The sequence below is a fragment of the Perca flavescens genome, chromosome 15 (assembly GCF_004354835.1).
Source record: "Perca flavescens isolate YP-PL-M2 chromosome 15, PFLA_1.0, whole genome shotgun sequence".
NCBI lineage: Eukaryota > Metazoa > Chordata > Actinopteri > Perciformes > Percidae > Perca > Perca flavescens.
In genome coordinates this window covers 14,036,723-14,054,139 of record NC_041345.1, presented here as the reverse complement: position 1 = coordinate 14,054,139, position 17,417 = coordinate 14,036,723, and the positions used below count along the sequence as shown (strand labels likewise).

General features: G+C 40.6%; 1 protein-coding gene across 1 annotated transcript; it reads left to right on the top strand.

Moving 5' to 3' along the window:
• The first annotated feature begins 415 nt into the window (after nucleotides 1-415).
• hs3st3b1a (heparan sulfate (glucosamine) 3-O-sulfotransferase 3B1a) lies at nucleotides 416-13,423 on the top strand. The gene is made up of 2 exons (XM_028600260.1): nucleotides 416-1,030; nucleotides 11,581-13,423. Exons 1-2 carry the CDS (start codon nucleotides 537-539, stop codon nucleotides 12,197-12,199), a joined length of 1,113 nt encoding a protein of 370 aa, XP_028456061.1. The 5' UTR covers nucleotides 416-536; the 3' UTR covers nucleotides 12,200-13,423.
• The last annotated feature ends 3,994 nt before the right edge of the window (nucleotides 13,424-17,417 follow it).

Genomic DNA, 17,417 nt, shown 5'->3' with positions numbered 1-17,417 from the left:
ACACACACACACACACACACACACACACACACACACACACACACACACACACACACACACATACACACACACATACACGCGAGTTTACTTGGCTACATTTCCACCAGGTTTATTTTAAAAGGCCCTACCGGAAGTAGGATTTATAATCCGGCACACTTGATGCTGTTGCCTGGAGTAGATAACTTGGTGCTGCTGTGTGAGCGCTCACACATTGGGAGCAAGTGATGGGAGACAAACTCGGTCTCTGACGCGCGTATCGCTCACCTGGCGATATTTTCATCGCCTGTTTTGTGATATTTTAAAATTTTATTTCGTCACATAAAAATACCAATCAATTCTCCAAGCAGACCTGGAGTTGAAGCAGGAGGTGAACGCCCGCCGTACAATTCATTATCAGTTTCCATGTTGGCTCTAGTTTATGTTAAGGGAAATTGCGCACCGGTTGGCCAGGATCTGAGTCATGGCAGAGGAGTGAGGCGCCTTTGCCAAAATGCCTGTTAACTGGAATAGGCCTGTAACTTTTTCACGGCGGTCCTATGGAATATAGTCCGATTTTACACAATCTATATGTTGTGCCATCATCCCACGTGAAAAACAAACTATTTGTGTTCTGCATAATGCTGTCCCTCTGGGTGTATATGATTTATTGTTGTGTTGGCTACTGCTCAACTATGCCAAACCTGGCGTACGGCTCGGTAAACAGACATGAAAAAGATTCAGAAGTTGACAATCAGGAGTCCTCTCTCGGGGCTTCCAGGGACTTGCTGAATAACGAAAACGATTTGGACAGCAGAGGAGAAGAGTGGGATGAAATTAGAGGCGAGGCGAAGGCGTTGGACGATAATGCCATGTCAGGTTTCCTCAATGAGTCGGAAAGTAAAAAGTTGCCCCAGGCGATCATCATCGGGGTGAAGAAAGGAGGGACCCGGGCGCTGCTGGAGTTTCTGCGCCTGCATCCAGACATCAGAGCGGTGGGAGCAGAGCCGCACTTCTTCGACCGCAACTACGACAGGGGACTGAAGTGGTACAGGTAGCCTATCACACTTAAACATATTAACTGTGAACTGAGTTCTGCTATTCTTTTTTGTTTATTATTTCATTTTTTTTTTTTTATACATTTCATAAAGTCCGTTTTCTTTGATCAAGGGCATCTCGTGCAGTAATTATGGAGGCTCTCCGGAAGCATTCCTCTTTTCCAGAATACAATTCAAACATCACTGTTCCTCTTGGAAAAATCTTATTTAAACCTTGTGTCACCTTCATGCAACTTTTATCTACTTTGTATCATATTATTTATCCATAAAAACCACAAGACAGTAGGCTGGAATATCTATGATAAAAAGCAAATTTCAATTACTATAACATCTGGATTTGACCCTCAAAACAAAATATTTTAAATACAGATTTTCTCCTTTAAAAGGATATTTTCATGTAACCTTTAACTTCCTTATATTGAACCATAGCTACTAAATTACCTTATCTTGACAAGTCCCATAAAATGTTTTGCAACAGTAAAACTAATGTGATAACTAGCTGTAAAATCAGTTCATATTTTAGTGCAATACAATTAGAAAAGGTCTTTTTTTTAATAGCATAGGTTTATAATACCATAGGTAAGTAACGTGATCCTACAGGTAGATTTAAACAAAATCTTAAGAATTGCTGATTTCATAATAGATTAAGGTTTTGTAGTGGAGTTTGAAATGTGCTGTGACCTTTTAGTGATTTATGTCAATCTTTAGAAGGACAGTAAACTGAAGGTGACTTTAAACCCCACTCTATTACTGTCTTTATTAAACCAGACTAAAGATGTTCACAGTTTGTCATGTTGATAACCTTCATTATGGTTTAGGCCTGAACACAAAACATGAGTGACAAGTAATATCTACCTCTGAAAAACAGACTTCACACTATAGACACAGATAGAAATAAAAGTGAAACCAATAAAACACTGCTGATAAGCGTACCATGAACTGTTGATACACATTAATAGCAGGGCATTTTATCATCTAGACGATGCATTGTACAGTTTTAACAGGTGCAATCAACCCGCTAATGTCAGTATACCACAGGTCATAGGGCGCAACAATACGTATCCACATTTCTATAATGACTAAAATTGTACATTTTAGGCAACTCTTCTCAGCCATGTTTATTTATACAGCACAATCGACAATTTTCTGCTTGTTTGCATGACCTTCACTCAGAGATCCTGGAATTTTTCTACATCCGGAACAACAAGGGGGCACCACCAGGTAGAAAGAGATAAAGCAAAAAAACTTCCATTTAGATTTGACATGAATTTTGGATGCAGCTCAAAGAAAGAAACAACCCTTGGTTTATGGTTAGGATTCAGCAAGTTACATCACGTTGTCATCCCTGAGCAGCCTGAGATTCAAGATTATGAGTTCCAGTGTATTGATTCAGTGGCAGTAATTTGTTTTGATCTTCAATCTAAAATAGGCATCAATGTCAAAGGCAGAGATCCAGGACCTGAGGCTGCTTAGACCTTCAACATTGTGTAACGTAACATGTTATTGTATTCTCTGCCATGGCAACTATTGTCCTTGTACCATGCCTCACCGTCTCAATCTTTACTATTGACTCAGCTGCACAGTTTCACAACATGCTACTCTTAGTGGAAATAAATCACAAACACACTACATTCGCGGAAATTATTGATCTTTTATGTACCCAAAATATTCCCGGAAATGGTTTGGCTTTGAAAGCTTTGCATCAGAGCAACCACATTGTTAATAACAGAGATGCTGCTGTTTCAAGTGTCCATTTGACTGAGCTGAGGGATTAACAGGCAATGTCAAAGGATCTAGACACTGTTTCAAAGCTGGCTCCATAAAGCTACAATAGGGGAAGCGAAGCATTGTTCAAAGGACTTCTCGCTTAAGCTCCTTTAAGAATTTCCGGACAGGTTTTAAGACATTTTTGGATGGCCAGTGTGTGGAGAGTGGTCTTTTGTCCATCTCTACAGACTGAGCAGCAAGAACAAATTGAAATCATCCTATGTTTGAAGATTGTTTCTATCGCACTAAGCCCTAATGCTGTTGTTACAATGCAAGCGTGATGTAGGCAATGGATGTTAACAATGAGTGAAAAAGGAGAAGATATCATTAAAGATGGATACAATGCAATGTTACGTAAGTTATAGTCAAAATAGCAGCCAATTATAATTGAGACATGCCAGTGACTTGTTCACAGTGGCAGCTTGTGGATGTGGAAAACTGTTTCATCTTGGGACATGTATAATAAAGGCTTCTTTTCCCAGAGAGGTGATCTAGCTAATTAAAACAACTTGGCTTGAGTTGTCACAGTGAGAGCACTGTGCCACAGATTGACCCCATACAGCAGAGCACCATGACATTGAGTCAACTCTTAATGATCATTTAGTGGAGCCCAGAAAAAACCCTCGCCTGGCTTTATGGTGGAGCGCACCGTTGTTGGACGAATACGTTTTGGTTGACTTAATAAATAAGCATTTGTATATGGTGTTTTAGCAGTTTGGCACATCTTTTTGAAGCCTGTTGAAACATTTCTTATTGCAGTCCTCTGTCCTGTCTGCACAGATGTTAGTCTTCAAGATAGGCTAATAAAGCCAGGAGAAGTTGTGTGTGGATTTGTTTTCCCATATGTTTCACATCATTGCCCCCAGACTAATAATGTGCAGTAGATTGGGGAGAGGAGCAGTCCGCTGGGTGGGCTTATCAGCTCCTGCGGTGGCATTGAGTTGTGCCAGCGCCATTTATCTGCTGTGATTGGTGTGTCCATCCTGCTGGAGGTCTGCTGTGTCCATCCTACTGGAGGCCCCACATAGCGGAGAGGCCCCTGCACAGCAGGACACCAACCACAATACAGCACGTTCTCACCCATCGGTAGAAACAGAGAAACAGGCAGACAATTGTGCACGCTCACACAGAAGGCCTTGGTCCCTCCTTACTTTAATAACAGCACCAACTTCCTCCTGTTTGTCTTATTTTGGCAGGTTAATACAAATCTGCTGCATGCATGCTCAAATCAAGTTCTTCTGTGTTCCATACAGTAGATGTGACTTAATTGCTGAGATTGTGTTTTTTCCTCTTGAGGCTCCATATATAGAACAATGAGCGGCCTTCTTACTAACTCACTGAGGGTGTCAGACAAGACGGCCTAATCCTCCTCAGAGCCCCAGGGAAGCTTACTGCAGGCCAGTGGCAGATAGAGGGCAGTAAATTTAAAGTGAGTCTTTAGAAAGTGCAACAGTATTATGGAGCTCAATGAAAGGGGATGCTGGAGAACCCCTGAGGTCTGCATTAACCCTGACAATAAAAGAGCAGACAATTAGTGTGAAACATGTTTTCTCTGCGTTCACTTTGTATGCAAATGTGCTCAGAAGGGTGAAAGTGCCCTTTGACGAGGCCCAGCAGGAGTTCATCAGAAAGAGCATTCACTGGAACCTGCCCAAGAAAAGACTCAAACACTACACTTTTAAGCTTTTTAGCCTGAAAGTTGACTTTCAGAGATCTCTGTGTTGAAAGTTGCATTTTTCCCAAGAGAAGGTTCATGTGAGTCCACTGGTGGGATATTGCTTACTCAACACTTTTAGCTCTTTTCACGGACACAGGGGGATTGCTGTAAGTGAGAGAGCTCTCGATAAAGATATATCCTCTAGCTTAAACTAATGTGTCAGCACACTGACAGGAAAAGAAGGGAAAACTGTCTCGATAATGAGATGCTTTAAAGGAACAATTCACACATGCAGCTGTTGTTTCAAACATTCCTAAAATATTTCCACAAACCATAAAACCTTGCACTTTAATACTTACCACTATATAAGATTGTTTCCACTCATAGACTAAAAAGGATATTCCTAAATGCTAGTATTCCTAGAATAAGTCCACTAGATAGTCAATGCTGGTAATGTGCACCTCCCCTGCCTATTCTAGAGATTGAAGATTTAATTTGTTGCAACAACCCCCTAGGCTTTTGCTTCAAGATAATTGTCAAACCACAGCACTTATTACAGCACTTTAGAAACTGAAACGAAACATGTTCACTCCATTATATCCCCATGAGTTGTTGACTTCCTCATCTCTCTCCTTTGTAGTATCTTCAGAGAGAATGTGTTGTTTCCTGCTTCTGTCTTTCTCTCCACTGCAGAGACTCCCTGACAGCAAGTCAGAGCAACTTTAGAAAGCACCAATCTGCCCCAGCCATCTTTGGTTTGCTTTGCTGATCCTCTCAGACCAGCATGTGCCGGTGGGGAATTACCTCATTGCACCGATCACTACATATATTGGACACATTACATCCAAAGAATAGATTGTCTTATCCAATTAAATGGAAACTCTGACATCATAACTGTGGATGTTTTGACAGTGAAAATGCTTCCTTCTGACACTCCCAGCTGCAGTTGACCAATATCTTCGATTAGTTTTGCTTTGCTCTTTACTAATATATTAGCATGACATTATTACCTGTATTAGTATCATATTATAGCCAACAATTACAGTATCATTTATAACATATTATTTTGTTTTGCTATATAAAACCACATTTAGTTACATAAGCTATATCCACCTGCTGTCTCGTCTCTCTAGGCTGTAGCTGTAGCTGTTTTTTTCAGTTTTTCTCTAAAGGCAGTTTCTGTTGCTTTGTTCCTTCAACACTTCATTCCAAGAAATGTACTGAGACTTATTTGATTATATTGGTTAGTGTTGTTGACCTTGTTCAACCAAGTCTTTATTATCACTGGTAAAGTAGTTGCTTAGCTGCTGGCTGGTGTATTTCAGCTTCTCTGAAGTCACTTTGTCACATCCAGAATTCCCTTTGGACTTTTTACTAGATGCATTTTTTTAGTCTTCTTCCTTCCCGAAACTATTGGCGCTTTTCCATTACATGGTACCTACTCGCCTCGCCTCGACTCTACTCGCCTTTTTTGGTTTTCCATTACGAAAAAAAGTACCTGGTACCTGCTAACAGATACTTTTTTTAGTACCTGCTCAGTCGAGGTTCCAAGTGAGCTGAGCTGAGGCGAGCCGAGAAGGTGACGTGAAACCCTGCAGGCTGCTGATTGGTCGGAAAGAAGCGTCACTGATCACTGCATTGCTAGCAAGAGACCGCATTTTTAAATTGTTTAGCCAGCTGTGTTTTTTTGCTGCCGGAGGCTCCACGCAGACATTTCTCCGTAGCATACAAGTGGCCTGATGGTTATACTGGTGCGCTGGTGTGTGCATGTGTGATGTGTGTGTGTCGAGTCGCCGTATGTGTGTGTGTGGGGAGCTAGTGAGCGAGGGAGAAGTGAGAGAGTGACGGCGATTATCTCCGCAGCGAGTAGCGACTCTAGAGTCATATATATGTGAGAGAAACAAAGCGAATAGCGACTCTAGAGTCATATATATGTGACCACGGTGGGAAATCTGGAGCAGTAAACGTTAACTATCTCTTTGATATCATGTTGTTTACGGAGACGGAGAACCAGGAAATGCGTCGGGGATATGTCAATGGGAAAAGCAAGCTACTAAGCCACGCCCACGGCAGTCGCTATGACGACCAGCCACGCTGAGGCAATACTTAAATCTGCAATGGAAAACGGACGCACAGCGAGTCGAGGCGAGTAGAGGCGAGTCGAGCAGGTACCATGTAATGGAAAAACGCCATATGGAGCCGACAGTTTTGTCAGAGATTCGGGTGTTATGCTAGTAGTGGCTAATGTGGCCTTGAGTCTCAAGCCTCAAGCTAGGTCTGCTTGATTTTATGTTGTTTATGAAGAAGGAGAACCAGGAAATGAGTCGGGGGAAATGCAATGCTACCAATCCACGGCCGAGCGATGTGCATCACTGTGACGTGTAGTTACATTTTTCGAGAGGTGCACGTCAGGGTACGGCAGAGGCTACGCTACAGAGGGGTCTGCGGGGGTACGCCGTCGATTCGACACAGAAGCATAAAACAGTCTTCACTCTTACGCTCTATTTGGCGAAGTATTTCCAAAGTTTCTCTGAATATATTTATTAACACAGTAGTTAAAGCAATAGCTACAAACCATACATACATACTGATATTGATTGTATCAAGCATTACCAACATTGTTGGTTTATGTTTTTCCAGCACCACCAACATGAGAAAAAGTGTGCTTGCTGGTTCTATAAATAATGGACTGTCAGAAATGTTATGTGTTAATGTAAGGCTGACAATTGTGTGAGGAAAGACAGCATGTCTCACGCACTCTTTTGTCCTCCTCCTCTCTTCAGACTGGGCCTGTCTCCCTCAGACAGCCTGGTGGCCTTGGGTTCTGCATACTGACAGTAATAATGGAGGATAGGAAAAAAAACATTCTCTGCTGATATTGAGATCCTGAATCCTAGTCAACGTCATATAAGAAGGTCCTGACTGTAAAGCACGATGACAATGACTTTCACACACATGACATGGCCAAAGAACTCTTCCCCTTAAGATGCTTTCGTCTGGAAATCATCTCACAGTATATATGATTAGGCTAAGTGGCTGCATACCACCACTTCGAGAGTGATTCCCACAGTAGCTTTAACCCTTTCAGAGCTGCAGTGTGAGATTAAGACTCATAACATTAGTTAATGCTGTTTTTTTTCTGGAGTAGTTCCTTGTCCCAGTGGTCTGAAAAGCTGAAATATAGATGCCAATTAGAGTCAGTCAAGCAAGACTGTAGGATTTTTCTCATCACCATGGGCATCATCCAGCAGCCAAGCACAAAGCCTTTTACGCAGCAACGTTGTAAATTCCTACCTTTGAACCTGCTTCCTGATAGCAGTAAATGTAAACAAGGCACCAGCTTTCAAATGCCGTCTCCTCAGCAGTCAGTTTAATGGACACACCTGACCACCCAGCAGACAAAAAACAGAGGCAAATTACGCAACACACCACTCCTGGATTAATATATGTCTGTAGGTCGCAATAGTGGTGACTTATCTTGTGCTACTGCCACAGGAAAATGTAGACGCAGCATCTAAAGTGGCCACGGACTTAAAACTTAGACTTAGACTTAGGTTTCTGGGTCAGTGGGTCGATCTATGTAGTCTCCGTCCTCCAACAGTGCACCTGATTTCATCTAATCCTCTCTTTGCTCCTTCCAGTTCTTCCTCTCTTGCTTTATCTCATTCTCTTAACAGTCTTCCTTTCTGCCTCCCTCCGTTATCTCCGCAGCCCCTGTTGCTAATTTAACAGGACAGGTTAGAGGGAAGATGATGTTAATTTGCATCAATATAGATTTTTTATTTTATTGCAGCAATTATAGGCAGAAACTCTAGCTTAGACTCCTTGCATTATGACTTTCCATCCCACTTAGATGTTATAATTTTAGAATAAAGCAGTGTATTTAGCTTTATGAAGTCAAATAGGAACATGCAAAATTCATGAAGGGGCAAAAGTCAGCCCGCTGTGGCTCAATTCTGGAAAGAGGACTGCTTTCTTTTTCTTTCTTTTTTTACTGAATTGAAGCTGAATGATAATGTATTTGCATGGCTGATTGATAGATGAAGATGCACTGAAACCTATTGGTTCCAGGCGACATTGTTTATTAAGCAGAACAAATTGTGAAAGCTTGCTACATCTGCCCCCCTAAGGCAACTCTCTCACTCCTCGCTCAGTCAGAGATGTTCTTCCCTGCTCTATCTCTCTGCTAAGATGAATAATGCATGTACTTCTTACACAGATTGTTTTGCTCTGGGACTATGTGGAAAGTTTGATTTGTAGTAAGTTTGTGCATCCCTTGAGGCCCCAAGAAAGGCCAACAGCACTTTGCTCGTGTGTACCCAAGAGATGCAGAAGATAATTGCAGGGGGCTCTGATAGAGTTGTTTGTGTCTCTCACACCTATTACCTTGATTAGGTTTATGGTTTTTCCACCACATACAATGGTGACTAAGACGCTCAGGGAGAGAGAAGCGGAATAAATGTGTAAGAGCTAGGGTCTCCATAGAAAGGAAAGAGCAGGTGACATTAGGTGATGAAATTGCATAAGAAAGAGAACCCCTTGCGTGTTTGTATGACACTAATGAAGTATTAGTGATGCCTACTTTTTCCATAATCACTAAAGCTTTTTTCCCAGTGCTCTGCACAGCAAAAATCTCACAGATCATTATAGGCTCCTTTCCACCACATACATTTGTAAGATGTAAGCTGCTGGGTTTGAAGATGGGATATTGTAGCTCCTTGTGCATGTACCAACAGATGGTTGGAAATTATTGTAATCACTTTAATGACATGGCTCCTATGCTCTCCCGTTGTTCGATTTAGATTAACCGCTCAAAATCAAAACATGAGAATAATACCAGATACTGTTATAATTGAAGATTTACATTTTGACTGACTTAAACCATAATGAGGTATGTTGGAGGGCTGGTGCTTGTGAACATTATGTTTATTTCCATCTAGCAGAAAATGAGATATCCCTTGTTTTCAAGAAATCAAATCTGTATGAGATATACTCTGATGGGGAACAACATGTTATTTTGATGCAGTTAATAAATAAATATATTGAGTGTGTGAATCTCTCTCTTTCTGCTACTATGTGAGGCTAGAAAACATATAGGATTGATGTTTTCACAAGCATCATATATATATATATATATATATATATATATATATATATATATACAGTATATACTGTATATAAGCATTGTATAACATATATTAAGCTCCTCTCCTATGCACTTACATAAGAAATAATGCATGTGTAAGTATTTTTACACATAACAAGCATAGACAGTAAAATAATGGACATAGTAACATCATATACTTCGACGGAGACCAATGAAGTCCCTTTTCCGATGATGGCTGAGCGTACTGCGCAGCCTCAAACTGAGCTTGACGACATTGATGTGACATGAGCAACCTGTCTGAAAGTTGTAAGTCTTCTGGTAGCTGTGCCAAGAGAAATCTCAATCATTCCGAATCTTGCAGAGACGGAGAGCGTAGGTATATGTAAGGAGATAACATGGGCACAGGCTAATTATTACTAACTAAAATTCTAGTTAACATTAGTAATTAAACTTTAACAGCTAATGTAATTCAAAACTGCTTGCGAGCTTCTCCTGACTATAGAGTAATTTCTCTATTGTGCGACAGAAAGTTGCGTGGTTATGACACAATTGTTAGCCTATTTTTACAAAAAAAAGTCTGCTACGGGGCCATAACGTGAGATACAAGGTAATGGAGCTTTTTATACATTGTCGTATTTCTTTAGAAATAAACAATGGACAAATCGAGTCTTTAAATGCTTCAGATGCTAAATGTTTCATGCTTCAGTAAAATTATTCGCTGTCAAAGTGATGCCAAAAAGAATGGGAGTCAATGGAATGCTAACGGAAGGTGATGGCTTGTTAGCCTACAATCTCCCCATAGGAGGTACGCTTTTCGGATGCTCGCTTACCCCCTTGATAAGAAGTGGGGAAGTGTTCATAGCTAGTGTGGAGTTTATACTTTTATTTAACTGTGTATACTGTAAATAGGTTAACATACAACTCATACATTCTTGAGCCAGCAGTTTGTGGTGTTGCTGAATTGCATTACATTTTGATGAGTGGTGGATGAGGAACATTTTCATATAAAGTACAGTTTGATGCAACATAACCTCAAAATACACTCATGAAATGTTGCATAGAGTTGAGTGAACACTGTCTGACACAGTCTCACAAAGCTATGCAGGAGTTATTGTTACTATGCCCATCGCTTGTATTTCTTAATGGATTAACTGCTTACCATTGAATCTCATCGTCGTGGCCACATATCTCTCTCCCTCTCTCCTTCTCTCTCTAGAGACAAGCCAGCAAACGAGGCAGTCAACCAGCCTCTAATGCTCTAGCGTGTTTGGCTTAGTTCTAATCCCCCTTGGCTCACTTTAGCCATTATCCAGTCAGGGCTGCAGTTAACAGGCTATATTATGACCAACCAGAGCTATCCAGGGTCAATATGAAGAATATGCAGTAATGGGAATAGCTCCCAAGCTTTGCATTTTCTCCCGAGGAAAGCCAGGCTCCTTTAAATCTTCACATTTTACACAAATTTATAGACACATATGAGGAGAAAGGTGCAGTCACAGTCATCTTGTCTTGGCAAGACATTCGGAAGCATAATGCTGCCTATTCACAGTTAAACCGTCCTTTGTATAATGTAATGGAGGTGTGCGATATTTCAATGTGAGGATTGTGGGGTTTGAAAGAGGATTGAGGTCTTAAAGTAGATTAAATACAGCAGTGGGAGATGAATGTATTCCTTCAGGGTTTGTATTTTAAAAAAATGTCATGAACTGTGTATTGTGTTTACATGCAATGATTGATAGGCCTCCTGCTCTACCTACCAGTTCCTGTCACTTTAGGTACACTCAGACTTTGTTAATGTTGCTCATAATGTCTACAGTTGTCTTCTTGATGATGATTGACCTGCTCTTGCCTGACAGTACTTTAAACCTGCCAGGAAGCTATTGTGTCAATGTTCATCTCATCTTCCTGTTTGGGGGCTTTTGTAAGTTTTTACTTTTAAAAAGTGTAAAGAAGATTGAAAAACATAATGGCCTGCAGCGCAAATGTAAATCAGTGTGTTTGTGTTCTTTTTGCAGGGAATTGATGCCCAAGTCATCAGAGGGCCAGCTGACGATGGAGAAGACCCCCAGCTACTATGTCACCAAGGAGGTCCCTGCAAGAATCTACACCATGTCTAAAGACACAAAGCTGATTGTAGTTGTCCGGGATCCCGTCACCCGGGCCATCTCAGACTACACCCAGACTCGCTCCAAGAAGCCGGACATCCTCTCTTTCGAGAGCCTGACCTTTAAGAACATGTCAGCGGGTCTCATTGACACCACATGGAGCGCTGTTCAAATTGGCATGTACGCTAAGCACCTTGAGCGCTGGCTCCAGTACTTCCCTACGGAGCAGCTGCTGTTTGTCAGCGGAGAACGTCTGATTAGCGACCCTGCAGGCGAGATGGCTCGCGTCCAGGACTTTCTTGGGCTCAGGAGGGTGGTCACAGAGAAGCATTTCCACTTTAACCCAGCAAAGGGCTTCCCCTGCCTTAAGAGACCTGAGGGGAACAGCAAGCCACACTGCTTGGGCAAAACCAAAGGCAGGACCCATCCTAATATTGACCCAGAGGTAGTGCAGAGGCTAAGGGACTTTTATAAACCCTTTAATAGCAAGTTTTACCAGATGACTGGTCATGACTTTGGCTGGGACTGAGAGGAAATCTATGATGATGGACTTATGCTGGTCCCTTGTCTAAATTTTCACTCTGGAGATATTGTTATGCCGTGTATGTACAGTATTTGGTGGATGTGTAAAAAGTTCAGAAATCTATTTTATGATAATTTATTGTTATGATATTAACTCACTAAGCTGCCTAAGCAGGTTTATTCATGATCCACAACATGCTTCATGTTCCAGTTTTAATTCTCATCAAGTACATAAACATTTTTATAAAAGCACAATGTTTTTACGGGTATAACGAGCAGGGTCAGTATTCTTTTTTTCCCCAAGGAAATTTTTTTGGCCTCGTGGATAAATTCTTCTTCTCTTATTTTTCCAAATGTTGCTTTTGCTTCACCTTAAGCTGAATGAGATCCAACTTTACAAACAACTGGTAATATCCCCTTAACATTTGCCTGACCCTCAGAGGTCTATGGACCCTCTTAGTCAGGTCGATACAGGACTCAGCTGATCCAGTGCCACTTGCCAGGTGGATCAATACAGTAATAGCTCCTCATCATGTCAATTAGACCTGAGTGATGGCACTGCCTTGATCTCTCGAGCACCGCAATAAAACATGGATCCATTAATGGTTGTAAGTTTATGGTTGACCCTTGAGCCAACTTTAAATTAATATAATAATATACATTTCCACTGCAATGTTTTGACTTTATGTCTATTTAGGAATGTTGATTAGGATACAATAGCGGTCCTGTCACGATACTTCTGGGATGTTTATTTTTCTTCCAAAAACCTGCTGCACAGGCTTCAAAAAGCCTAATCATGTATTGCTCTTTCCAAAAAGGAAAATTATTCATATGGCTTAATCACATTCATTGATCTGTACTGAAATGGCTTGCATCATCTTTTACAGCTTCTTTTATTTTTTTTTTTTTTTTTTTTTACCACAGATGATACTAGATGTGTTAATGATGCCCTTACTTATGATACACCAACTGAAATAAGCATCTTTGTAATTTACTTTCAGCGATAGCTGAAGAAAAGTAACAATAAACTTACTTAGGACCAAAATTCCTCGTGTAAATTTCAAGTATGGTTGAGTTTTATTCAACCTTTATAGACATACAATTGTCAGCATTTTAACAGACGTCATTCCATAATGATGTAGTGCAACCCCGCTGTTATAGAGGCACTATGTTGCTGTATGCATTGTTTTACCAACATGTACTGTAAATCAAGCAGGTTTGACTGAGAAGTTAATTAAAAGGTGCAGTGATGTCATTTTTTAATGAAGTAATAAATAAATATGTTTTACCAAAATCATAAACAGTCTTTCATCTCTGGCTTTACTTTATTCAAATTATCTTACTGTATAATATTAATAATACCGGTCTATGTCGTTGTTTTACTTTCTTAAAAATGTTGAATTTGTGTTACTCTTTAATGCACTACCCCCACCTTACCTGGATCCCTGCAGGCAAAGGTGTACTGCTGTGTCTAATTTACCATCAACTGGCTAATTAGCACAGCGGCATTAACTACTTTTAGCTGTCGTGACCACCACACCCCCCCCCCCCCCGCGCTGCCACCAATGAGTGGGTTTAGTTGCCATGACCCCCAGAAACACATAACAAAGTGTCAGGTTTCTCATTGGAGAGACATCACATATTTTGAAAAACACGAGCATTCCTTTATATCCCTGGATGACACTTAACACTCCCCCCTTGACAATATGAAGTGAGGTCAGGTTTCAAGCCACTGTTTGAATGTGTTTATGTGGGTGTGAACAGGAGGTTCTTTTTCCTGGCTGTGTGTTTGAGCCATGACCTGAAGCACACATAATCATGTTCATTATGCTGCTGATGATACAAAATTTTGTTGCAGAATTACAGCTCTATTAACGAACAACCTTTATTTAACTCTCCATCAAAACACCTTCATTTACCTGAGGCTGCCAGAGGTGATGAAGCCAGTCTCCCTGGTGGCATCCTAGCAGTCTGATCACTCAGGAAGCAGCTCCCTTCGCAATTACAGGGATAAAGGAGGGGTGCTTTAATTGCTAGGCTTCCAACTGGGGAATTGCTGTTAGCGCACATCCCTCCAGACTGTTGTAAGGGCGACTGCTGTTGTTTGAAGGTTGGGAAGACAATAAAAATAATACACCTGGCAGCCCTGTGCATCAAGAAACTTTACACATCTACTTGGCAGCTACCACTGGGGAATCAGAGCTGCTGAATACAAGTGAAAGAAAATATAACATCATAGCCCAAAAGCAGACTGTTTGCTTTAGAGAACAGATGTAGAGAAATTTGGAGTTTGGGTCCTGCAGAGAATCATGTTTCTTAATGCACCTCGCTACGGTTGAATGAACTTTCGTAACTTTTTTTTCACATTTTGATTGCTGACCTTTTTTACTCCTACATGAACATAGTGAGGTATAATACAAGGTCAGGCCGCATATAACATCCAAAGTCTATTTTGTCTTTAGATTCTCAAAGAATCATGAAAGTGGAAAAAGGTTAAAGAGCAGCAAATGTTTAACATTGTTGATTTGGTTTAGTCATCGACAGGAAGAACGGTTCCAGTGCAGCTGGCGCTTTTTTAAATATTGGAGGTATTTATCTTCAGGCATCTCTAGGACAGAAATAACATCTCTGAAATCTACAGAGCAACATCAGAAAAATAATAATATTCATTCTTACTGTGGTTAAACTTTGTTTCATAGGTAAGCAAGACAATTGCCTTCCTCTCTTGCCCTTAATCTTTTATTCTGCATTATCCCAACCCTTAATCCTAATCCGATTGTAAGGGTAAGCATTAAACTGAGACAGTAGACTGGGAGTTGACATATACTGTATGTGCTGACATAGCTAATCCAAATCCAATCCCTTTTCCAAAATGGTTTCCAACTTAAAACACAACATGGGTGAGAATGTGTAAAGATAAGGCAGATGTTTTTTTTAAATTACAGATTTGTGCACAACACACCCACTACTTGATCTTGTCAGGTCAAATCTACTGTAGAAGTGCAGCTAATGTACATCAGCTCCTCATTGGCAGGATTCAGTGAATGCTTGATTGCATCTAAAAACAACTTGTCATAACACATAGCATACTGAACACTTCTCAACACGTTCTTACGAGAATATTAAGGCAGATTTTTAGGCAACAACAGAGCTGTGGTTTAGTACAACTCATTTTCTCTTATTGCTCCAGGGCTCAGTACATAAAAAGGACAATTCTGTGTAGAAATGAATTTTCAGAATTTGGAAGATTCAACAGTTTATTCAATTTTTTCATTAGATGAGAAGGAGGAGTAATTCTCTTTTGATAATCAAAATACTTATTGTTACTCACTGTACAGGTTACAGTGAGTTTGCTACAGCACTTTGTAGACATATTAACACTTTATTGCACTAGGATAGCGCTAGGATAAAATATATTCAAACCACATAACAGATTTTCACTTTCACATGAATGGAGTTATAGTTTCGCCTTTTTCGGAACATTGAACATACTTCACATTTCAGCTGTGAATGTTATCAAGTCTCTCTAACACGCTGCACATTTTTACTTATTTATTTTTAGCTCATCATGGACTGAAACAGATGGGATGAGTCGTCAGACCTCTTTTTAATCACATTTTTGATTAAGTAATTGCTCTGACTCTAATAAGCCTTCAAGCTTTAGCATAGCTTTACTTTGTGTGCAGTTGGTTGGTATTATAATGTCACTTGAAATTGCTCTCATCTTGTCCTTATAGGAATTCTGTTTACTCTGGATTATGTTGCAGTTCAAGTTCCCAGAAGACAAAACCTTTTGTTCGTTGTCTTTAAACCATTAACCTTATGCAAGACAGCTGATCTCCCCATTGCTCTTTAAAGGGTCGAGGCTTCTGACATATGGCACTCAACATGGCTGTTAAATTTGAGCTTTGAAGTTGCTTGTATTTTTTTCTTTCATCACCATGCCAATCATTACGATTAGGCGAAACATTTTTATATGCTTCATTTTGATCAGATTTTGTTAATATAAAAAAATATATATTTCAGTCCATATTGTTCAGAGGACAAATCACAAATACTGTGATGTTGTGAAGCCTGGATTTTGCATCACCTCCAGTGAAATCCACGTGCTGTAACCAGAGATTCCCCGGAGGAAAGGTATGAAGGGAGAAGTGCCTTCTAACCAGTAGAGGCAGTTCTGTCGTTAATGTTCATTCTGTGGTCTCCCAGCACTATTTGTTGCAGTCGCCCGCCAGCCTGGTACCACTTTGGCCTCTCCATTAGGCCAGACAAGTCCTCTTCAAATCCCAGTGGCATCCCATTGTAATGATTGTGATGATGATTTATCACTCTACCTCACTCATTGAGTCCCCTATTGCAAAATCATCCTTGCTGCGGAATTGAGGGACTAAACTGCTCTGCTCAAAGCACAGTAATAGTTTTGTTTGTCTTATATGATGCAACACATTATCTTTAAGGCTTTTTATCTTTTTATAATTTCCTGTACATTTAATTTACAGCATTAGTTGCTCAGGCTCTGCCACCTGTGACCCCACCCAGCTCAGACATCCAAGAGCTTTTACAGTCTTATCCTGCTTTCTCTGTAATGAGTTGTGCACAGCCCCCTATACTCTCTATGGACCAATGTCACCTTCATAATCCAAGATTTGGACCTTGAGGGGTGAGGGTTTTGTGGTACTCTCAGTGGGATTACTGATTGACTGCATGGTCTGTCGTCTGTCTGCAACCTCCAGAGAGGCCAAGCTGGAAGATCCTTTAGCTGGTGCTAATCTGGAGTGGAAGGCATATCACTGTCTGAGCTGGCCTCAGGACCAGACAGTTACATTTATCGGTACACATGTGTCATAGATAAGGATATTTTTAAAATAGTGTTTCTGACTGCTGGACATGGCAGAGACAAGCCCACATGGCATTGTAATTAAGTTATGTTGCTAAACATATTTCATTATGGCTGGGGACAAGAATAAAAAGGGCGGAGTGTCAGTTCACAACTCAAGGACTTGTTGGCTTCTAACAGAGATCTTACAATACAAATTAACTAGGGACAGTAATATGTGTGCCTTGAGCATTGGGGAAACACTTCACACAGAGATCCTTTCAAGGCTTTCAGGGATTTAATCTGATTTTGCAATTAATTGGTTCGTTAAACTCCTGCTCCTGGGATTAAACGGAAAGTAAAGCAATGCCAGAATGGAGCAGATAATTTCCCAAGACAGCCCCTTGCA